We start from the raw sequence: 10026 nt of genomic DNA on the forward strand, positions 1-10026 counted from the left end.
TGGACTTGAAAATATACCTTTTGTTTTCCGTATACTTCACCGCATTGTAAACTTTTTAAACGTATCTGATACTCTAAATTGAGTTTTGAGAAAGTAATTTCCTAAGCTTATTATTGCATACGTATTTAGCCAAGTATTATTAAAGCAAATATGCTTGTCTTGTTTTGAAAGGTTTCCCGGAAAGCTTGTGCTTATTGAGCTCGCTTGTGCTCCACGTTCGTGTCTTGAGCGCCTGCGTTGAGGAGGTGCGTCCAAACTTTGCGCACACCGTCTGAAGTTTTAACATCAGTTTAAGTTTAACCCTGGGAGTTTCCAGTTACCCGACTGGTTGATCATGCTCAGTGGAGAAGAAAGATAAGACGATAATTAAAAAGCCGGACTGGATGTGACTCATATGAATAATGTTTATCTGACTGGGAGGGCGCTCCTCGGGGCAGTGGTGGATATATGGTTGACTCAAGAAGCCGCGACGTTTCTGATATATTTTTGCCTCAGTGGAATTAATTCGTAACCATTGAGATGGAGCACCGTATCTTGTTGACATGGATGCTGTTGTGTATCTTCCCGCGTCCTTTGGCTTCACAGGACTCCGTACCACAAGGAGGTAAGCGCCACTGATCCGTGATAAACAAGTTCATTATTATTGTTTGTAATAATGAAACATAGCACAAATCATTCGAAGTCAGTAAGAATATTTTAAAAATAAATATCTACTTTGATCAGAAATTACACTTCCATTAAAATAAAGCGACTAAATGCCTTGGTGGAACTAACTTTGATATAGCCTAACGAACTAATACAGCTGCAGAAGGTGGAGGGACTGTCTGCACTTAGCGTGGATCAGGGTGGGGTTGATATGACACCAGTGTTCTCGGTGAAATGATATGGCTTCAGGTGTTGAATTATGAGTTGATGAAATCCAGCCTGGGGCGGTGGTTCCCAAGACGAGGGGTGCATTCAGGGACCACCCAGAGATCTTGGAGGCCTGGAAAAGCCTCCGGTTCTCCCCGTATTACGCCATAAAGAAAGTAAAAAAAGATTGGATTCCCAACTTAAAGATCATAATTTGAATCCTAAATGTACTGATCCAATATAAAACGAATATGGATGAATATTAAAAACATCTTGTGATGTCAGTGTGAACCAGCTTTATTAGCTGTGTACTGTATACACAAGGAATTTGTTCTTCCTTCAAATCCATCCATCTGTACACACAGAGGGAAGTGGGCATACTTGGAGCACGGGACCCAGGGAGCAGTTCTGGGGGTTAAGTTGAGCCTTGCCTTCATCCATGGATGTTGAGTGGATCTGAACACGTGACTCTACAGTCCACTATCCCCGAGTCCACAAGTCCACCACTCTCAGATGAAGAATAGAAAATAGGCTTTTCTATTCTTATTGTTGTGTCACAAACACAATGCAACAAAAGCCATCAGCTGATATCACAGAGGTGCCTTATTACCATGTGGTAAAACCCATGACCATGAAGTGACTGACAGACTATATTTGGTGGTGTTGACACTGTTAGGTTTCTGAGAGTGTGTGTCTTAATGACTGTCTTCATCATAGTGAGTGAGATGCTGTCACTTTGCTGCTTCCATTAATAGGCCCCTGTATACAGACAACTTAGCTTACAGTAAGTGGGCTTTTTATAAGCTCACTTGGTGTTAAATTAAGATCTGCAGCCTTCATCCACAGAAAAATAAGCTATAGTTTGAATCATTTATGATGACTTAAAATATAATTAAGGATTAAAAACTAATTGTGCATGTTTGTTAGTTTGATGTCGTCTTATTCAATTAAAATGCAAATTATTCCGAATCTCCCCCGCCTCTCGCCCGATGACAGCTGGGATAGGCTCCAGCAGACCCTTGCGACCCTTAACAGGAATAAGCGGGTACAGAAGAAGATGAATATTCCGAATCTTCTGCAGCACGCATTTGTCTTCTCATGGTTGAGGTCTGCATAGCGTGTTACATTACAACACATCCAGCCCACCAAACCTGTCCTGCTAAGGATTTATTGCTCATGTGCCAGTCTCTTGCAAGTCGTGGGACCTGCTGTGCTCCAGAGGAAGTTTCACGCTTCATTTTTCCACCATCACATCACTCAAGTGCTAATAGTCGACCAAAAAATCCCATTTATCATGCGTGCCATAGAGGCAGGCTGCACTGGAAAACGTCTTTCCTTTATATGAATGCTGAAGTGGTTGTCTCCAGACGTCAACATGTGGTTTGTAGATAAAGAAATACCGGCACAAAGGTAGAGGCGAAGGGGCTGCGATATGGAGCAGACCCTTCGCTCCAAAGTCCAAATGACAAGAGAGATGCAAGGAATTCTTCAGGCTGATGGAGAGAAAGGTGGTATGTGTGTACATGCTTGATTTGTGTGTGTATACTGTATACGCCCCCACTGCTTTCTCATATCTTATATCAACAGCCCATCTCTAGATAGATATTTGAAGAAAAAAGGCCTCCAAGGTAAATGGGAGTTTCTAAAGGAGTCTGTGCCTGTAATCGATTTTGTTTAAGTCAGAGTAATTAGGTGGCATGGTAAATGTGGTATTTATTTTTTTCTGTTTTACAATCTGAAATTTTAACTGTGACTTTTCTTTTCTTTTGGATGAGTTCACGGTCTGAAGATATGCAAGAAAAAACTGCTTTTCTTCTGTCAGTGCTGCTGCTTTAGAGCTGTTCAGCTCTGTAAATGGCCATCCGACATTCCTCTTCGTTTCTCACACGGAACTGCCACTACCCCTCCTCCCCCCCTTCTTTTAACGCCTTTTATTTACCCGTGTCCCACCTCCTTTCTCCACTCCCTCTCCCGCTAATACCCAGCAGCTACTGTTAATCCCCACCTACCCACCTCCACCACACCCGCTTCTCCTTCTTTCCTTGTAAACTTGTTACGGAATATGGAAAATTGAGAGGGGAAAAAACCCTCCCTCTAGCTCTGAATGCTTTTTATCCATCATCCACTTTCCGCTATCATAATGCCTGCATCTTTGCGTAGTTCCTCTGTTTTGATTTATGCTTATCTACACAGTAATTGCCTGTTTGATCTTTGCTTTAGATATCTGCCTCTTTCAATCAAGTTGGAGGTTAATCACTGTGAGAGTGTATGGAGAAAGGGAGGAAGATTCTAAATATGTGCTTGTTAAGTAAGCATGAAAGGAGACTTGTGGAAAAAAAAAATCTGGCAGAAAAATCATAGAGAGAGTTGAATACAGTTCCCACATCAGCATCAAAATGCAACACTGATTTTCAAGGTTGATTTGTTTATTAACAACTGTATCACTCTTCACTTTTCCTCCACAGTGCTGAACTGCTGCGAGGGTGATGTCCTCTTCTTGGTGGACTCCTCAGGGAGTGTGTCAAATTACGAGCATTCCCACATGCTCACCTTCCTCTCTGAGCTACTCCGCCCTTTCTCACTGGGAGAGGATCAGGTGAGGGTGGGACTTCTGCAGGTGGGCACCAAACCACGCCTCGAGTTTGGCTTTGACAAATATACCACCCAAAGTGGCCTCCAGGGGGCTTTGAGCAACATCAACCCACTCAGGGGGGACACCAACACAGTAGAGGCGCTGAAAATGGCAAAGGAGTGGGTGCTGCGACCCGGAGCGGCGGACGGGGCCCGGGCAGGGCTCCCGAGAGTGCTGGTGTGGTTGACTGACGGGGTGAAACCTGGCGATGTGATCGGACCAATGACTGAATTGCAGGAGGAGGGTGTGGCTGTGCTGGTGGTTTCCACCGGGCACAGCAACTATCAGGTGTTGAGGCAGGTGGTGAGCCCACCTGTGGAAGACCACCTGTACTTTGTGGACATTGATCATATGAGCATCATCACAGAGGACCTGCGGGATGCCATTATTGGTAAGTAAAATAGTGATTAGTTTTTCGGGGATTAATAGTGATAACTGTGTGTTTTATGTGTTTTCTACATTACTACATGCCTTGGCTACTCTGTACAGCACTTTGGTCCACATTTGCTGTTTTTAAATGTGCTCTATAAATAAATTGACATTGGCATGAGTAAAAGGGACACCAAGTAAAACATTAATTATGTAGTATTGTAATATTTTTATTTTTATTTTAAATTTCTTATGTAAAGTCAGGATGATGAAATATAATAACTAAATACAGTTGAACATCTGTTGTGACATTTGATATATGAAGCTGTGTCAACAATAGATCACATGACCATAATGAATGTGATGCCAAAGGAATTGTTCCTACTTAGCACCTTTCAGCTCACTGTTTTGGTTTTACTGCCTCTAATACTGCTGCTTTGCCCCACTTACACTGTTGTCATAAGCATATTTAACAGATTCAATAAGCAGCATTTTTTGGTAGCTCACATTTCATATTAAATCTTAAAGTGTGCTTGATGCCATTGTTGTCATAGTCACAGCTTTCATGTCAACTGCTGCCTGCAAATGGTGTTTTGTTATTGCGTCCACAAGAGGAATCCATATAAACGCTCCTCTTTTGTGGTATTCAGGTCGTAACTAGACATTTTTTCGATAAGGTCCAAGTACACGGGTTGTGACGTGTTAGCTGACGTTCTCAGTAAATGGTAATTTAATATACGGTATTAGCTTGTAGACTGTTAGCCTCTGTGTCTTCTAGATGCCAGTAGTTGCCTGTCAGCGCTCTATCTGCGACTTATGGCCGGTGTTTCCATTTGACTGTCAGGCATTTTGTGTCCGTAACTTCCCATGACATCAGAAATTCACAAGCTCCATTTGAAGGCAGCATAAAATTTCTGGGATTGATCACTGCATCAAATCAAATTTCTCTCCCGAATATTTTACAGCAGCACAGCTGAAATTCTGTTAACCTCTGCTGTATCGTGGCAGAAAGTTCAGAGATGGACACGTAAAGAAACTGACTCACAACAAGAAGTAAAGAAAAAGTTACTACTAGTTACTACTCATGAATTTACTCACTAACCGAAGCGGCATTACCTGTGTGGTTCAGGAGATTTGAGAAACGTCCTCAATTCGAACAGCTACAATCACACTAGCAGCCTGCCACACACAGATGTATTACATGTCTCTGTGCTTGTCCCTAATTCCACACATGCTCCTGAAGACAGTGAGAAAAAATAGGAAGCCAGGGCATTGAGAATGTGCGTGTGTAAGAGTCACTGTAACGAGATAGGGTGATCTATAAATGGATTAATGATTCAACTTCTCTTGCAGCATCTTCCAACACTATGCCAGACATATATATATATATATATATATATATATATATGTGTGTATATAGATAAACTGGGGAGATTACCCTTTCCCCTGGCTGGATTAGGTAACTGCCTTAACACTCACAAGGGACACATCAGCATTTATACAGTATATACTGCAGCTGTAAGACGTGATGCAGGATATAAATATGGTTTGTGTACAACAAAGTGGAATGCGCCAGTCGTTGCTGGGTGCCTAAGGATCTAATCACAGATATCGATGCCACTGTGGCATTTGTTATTTTGTTGCAGGGCCTCACTGGGTTGGCTATTTCGAGTGGTCTTGATGTAAGGGTTATGAATGCATTTAGAAACCCAAGTCTGTCTGTCTACGTGGGTGGCTGTCTGGAGCCAAGGCATTTTTAGTTCTCTGTCTAGCACTCTCAGATTTGATTGTTTCACTTTAAAGCTGCATAATTTTTGTTTCTCTTTGTAAAATTATAACTTGCTCTTCAATCTCGACAGACTCACGGGCGTGTCATTGTTCTCCCCTCTGTCTTCAACAGAGATCATCCGAGCTAAGCGACTCAATGTCAGAGACGTCTCCACCAACTCTGCCACGCTCCAGTGGCGACCCGTTCTGTCTGGATTGAGCGGCCACTACGAGATCCGCTTCAGTCAGGTTGTGACAGGAGTTGGAGGTGGCGGTGGAAATGGTACCAGTCCTACCTATGGTGGAAACCCATACACAAGAATTCTCGAGCCAGCACACTCTAGCACTGCCACGCTAACAGGCCTGAAGCCTGACACCACCTATATGGCGACACTCATCCCAGAGACCAATGAACAAACATTTAACAGTCTCTCTGTCACCTTTACAACAAAGCCAGGTAAGGTTAAGTGTTCCAGCTTCTCATTTATGCTGCTTTTACAGTTTCTATTGAATATCATTGCAAACTGAATACATCTGGACATTTTTTTGTTACTCAAAAGACAACGTTTTTTCTATACTTTTTGTGAAATTAAAGGCCCATGAAATGAAGTGTGAAAATTTGTCATTGTCAATGACTCAGTGTTCTGTCTTACACGCCAGAGGTGCTGAGCCCAGCTGTGGTAACAGTCTCTGAGTCTGGGCCAACCAGCGTTCGGGTGAGTTGGGGTCCTCTTCAGCCAGAATTGGTGACAAGTTACTTCATTGAATACTCTGCCCTGCCCAGGGGCGAGCTCCACTCTGTCAGGGTGGGCCCGTTGGAAGACTCTGCCATGCTCAGAAACCTCCAACCAGACACCACTTATTTGGTCACCATTAGTGCCCGGCACGCCTCTGGAAAGGAGAAGGCTATGTCTGTCAAAGTGTGCACTGAAGAAGGTGAGCTGTGTGATGAAAATCAAGTCAAAGTTTGCAATCAGTGATCTGTTTACTACTTAGTAACCCAAATCCTAGACAGCCTTTCTGCATCTTCAATTTCAGATAATAAAGTTGTAGTTCCATTCAGGTTTGACTACTCCAAGGACAGCTGTGAGCTGTTAGTAAAGCATAAAAACAGTTGCAGTCCAGTTTCCACTATAGTTTTCACTCCTTCTCTTAATGTCTGCTTTTTCTCAGTTTTCTTTCCTTTTGAAATACACCTTGTCTACTTCTCCACGGTCTCCATTTTTAGTGACTCCAGCCCTGGCAGATCTTCAGCTGACCACAGTGGGCAGTGACTCAGTGCGGGTCGACTGGAAGGCCAGCATGGCTGGTGTGAGGGGCTACTGGCTCACCTGGGAGGGACAGGAAAGCTCTACACCTGGCCAGCGCACCTCCTTCTATTTGCCGCCTGACTCTCTGTCAACACGCCTCACACAGCTACCCCCTTCGGCTAGGGTGTGTGTGTCACCCATTTACCGAACTGCACGGGGAGAGGGGCTGTGTTGCACAGCCCAGTTTCATTCAGGTGAGTGCCGACAAGGTAGATGGTCAGTTCACTTCACGAACAAGCGGTAGCCTCTGAAGTTCAAGGCAACAAGGAAGTGCCAAATTTGCAGTTCCTCAAATGGCCACTTGAGGCTTTCTCCAAAAGTGAGGCCATCCCCTTTCGAAGGAATAAACGTTTGCAGCCTGCTACTAAAACCTCTCTTTAGCTAATTACTCTATATAACAAGCTGTGTGTATGTCTAGACCCCAGCAGCAGTAAGTGTAAAAAACTGTGAAACATATGTTTGTGTTGGTAGATTTTCTATTACACGTTGTTTTAATTCCTTTTATGTCCTATGTAGAGCAGTTTGTGTCTCCTTGTTGTTGTAGGGGGATTCACAAATAAACTTGTCTACCAAAGGTTCATGCTGTTTTCTCCCTCTTTGCTTTAGATTCTTTTGCATATCACTACGGATCATAGCACGCCAGAGCTGCAAATGCACCTTACCAAACATGGAGGGACGAGGGTGCGGAGAATGCTGACTTTCATCCATAATTCTTTTCCTTGCCTCTCCCCTCCGTGGACATCGTCCAGGACAGATGTGTGGTTTGGCTAGCTGAGTGCTCATGTGGAAGCCATAGACACTAAAGAGTTGTTGACTGCAACGATCTACAACACAACACAGAGAGTATCTGCTTCTCAGTTTTTATTGTCTCATCTGGTTTACACCTGTAGTAAATGTATAATGGTTCACTTATGTGTTACACATATGTCTTAGGTCGGTTTTACAGATACAGTGCAGGGAACGCTGAGAATGTTAGTGCTTTATGTGGCTCATTTTGGGGAAAGGCTTTATGCCATATGTAAGCCATGTGTCCAATTCAGCATTTTTTTTATTTTTTTTTTATTTTTTTGCAGAGAGAACATCTGATTTACATTTAGGATGAATACTTTTGACTTGTACTTAAATGACTTTTCTTTCAGCACATGCTTGACAGCATTGTATACTTGTGTGTGCTCACTGGAGTGGAACACAAGCATTTAAAAGTAGTCTTTCATAACAGAATCTACAGGATTGCTTTGAACTTTGAAGAAATCATAAACAGACCAACCACATGCCCTTAAACTAGAGAGCAACAGTATTTCATTCACATGTGTGCAACTGAGAGAAGCATTGCATTCATATCTGGACACAGATCCTTCATTTGTATTTATTAATCAAAAATCGTGTAATTATGAGAATTAATAGCTTAAGAGTATTTACGGACATGCTGTTTACATTCTAAGACTGTTACCTTTTTACAGCCAGTCTTTGCTGCCCCCTACTGAAAGGATCCCTTCAGGCTTATGACTGATCTTGTACTGTCTACTGAGCAAGTGCTATGTTTTATGTTTGTTAACTACCAATGAAATTTGGAACAGCAGCTTTTAATAAAGTCATTTAATAATGTTGTTTATATAAGTTGCTCTTTTTGTCTATGGTGTGTAACTGTCAACTAAAATAATGCCTAAATATTCTGATGAAAATGGCATTTTTTTTAGAACTAATGGTAAGTAGTTGTTAGCAGTTGAAAACTAAAACAATTAAACTGTGGCTGTTAAGTAGATTCGAGAAAAATATTCACCATGCAGTTACAGAAACATCAACACCCTCCTCCAGGCGACCCGACCGAGGCTGATCAGACCCTGGCCTGTGTCCAAGTGGCGTACTGCCCCCACTGTTCTCCCCTCTTCAGCCAGAGCCATCTGGATGCTTTCTCCGCTGCCTCCACGTTGTCGCTTATGGCTCTTCGGTTGCCGCCTGTTATGCCCAGATAATGTCAAATCAAAGATTATTAAGGAGCATTATGGGACCTGAAAATTACACTTTTGGAGTTTGACACACAGTAGTGACTAACCTACAGAGTATCATGAGTTCTTTCTGATGTAGCGCACAGGTGATTTAACCCCCAGAGGGTCAAATCTGGCTTGCAGTTTGAATTTGGAAAGTATGAAAATTACATAGAAGACTGCAATTTTTCAATGAAAATAACTGCTATCCCTGTTTTATCGACTGTTTTAAAAAGAGAAGTGGACGGAACACAACGCTGAGACCCAGGACTAAACAGCAGACAGCAATGTGCCCAAATTGAACTTAAGAAATAAATTTTTTTTTAAAGGATAGTTTATTAAATGTAAACATTCTCCAAATTTACTTGTTCTTCTTTGCACTAAAACAAATAGAAAAAAATCTGGAGTTGGCGTTACTTATATGTAGGTTATTATCTTACTGGTCTGACCCGCTTGAAATCAAATTGGGCTGTATGTGGTCCCCGAACTAAAATGAGTTTGACACCCTCATTTAGTTCTAAAACATTATGTCATTTTAAGTCCCCATGAATGTGTGCAGATGCAGCATTAAATCATGAAGGTAAGCGTTTACTATTTTCATGCAAAACACAATAAAAGCATCACAATCAAACCTCAATTTAATGCAAGGCTAGTTTTCTCCTGTATACATAATTAGAGGTACTGGTGCTGGCCAGAGTGCTATTTTTGCACACAGATTAACTGACCAATCAGACTGTAATAAGATAATGGTAACAAAAAGGCAGCTTTTCTGCATCAAGGCTTCCCTCTGCAGGTCAATGAACGCATCTTCAACTGATCAGCTGATGATTTAACTGCGAGTTAACGTTAGTATGATAGCATTAATAATAATTAATAATTGTCAGAGTATTCTGTACAACTGTAAATGTAGGCTATAATATATCCACTATCTAGTGTAAAATAAATGGACACGAGATATATTGTGTGCATATGTAAATAAATATGTCTGGGTAAGTATATGAGTATTTAAGGTGATTCTGATTATTCTCTTAAACATTTACACAGAGAGAATACCCGTTTGTGTCTAACTCATCCAAACTGGGTGAAGGCACCATAATGCCACAACAATTGA

General features: G+C 42.0%; 1 protein-coding gene across 1 annotated transcript; it reads left to right on the forward strand.

Moving 5' to 3' along the window:
- Positions 1-244: 244 nt before the first annotated feature.
- vwa1 (von Willebrand factor A domain containing 1) lies at positions 245-8536 on the forward strand. Its single transcript, XM_084552737.1, has 6 exons — positions 245-604; positions 3318-3875; positions 5754-6077; positions 6281-6556; positions 6849-7124; positions 7537-8536. The coding sequence occupies exons 1-6, from the start codon at positions 520-522 to the stop codon at positions 7563-7565; spliced, it is 1548 nt and encodes a 515-aa protein (XP_084408863.1). The 5' UTR covers positions 245-519; the 3' UTR covers positions 7566-8536.
- The last annotated feature ends 1490 nt before the right edge of the window (positions 8537-10026 follow it).

The sequence above is a fragment of the Chelon labrosus genome (assembly GCF_963514085.1).
Source record: "Chelon labrosus genome assembly, chromosome: 10".
In the NCBI taxonomy this organism is placed as follows: Eukaryota; Metazoa; Chordata; class Actinopteri; order Mugiliformes; family Mugilidae; genus Chelon; species Chelon labrosus.

Bases quoted from the DNA above. Each gene is read 5' to 3' on its own strand.
- vwa1 (XM_084552737.1), top strand. From the start codon at position 520: ATGGAGCACCGTATCTTGTTGACATGGATGCTGTTGTGTATCTTCCCG. The intron at 605-3,317 runs GTAAGCGCCACT...TTTCCTCCACAG, and splicing joins GGACTCCGTACCACAAGGAG to TGCTGAACTGCTGCGAGGGT. The intron at 6,078-6,280 runs GTAAGGTTAAGT...CTTACACGCCAG, and splicing joins CACCTTTACAACAAAGCCAG to AGGTGCTGAGCCCAGCTGTG.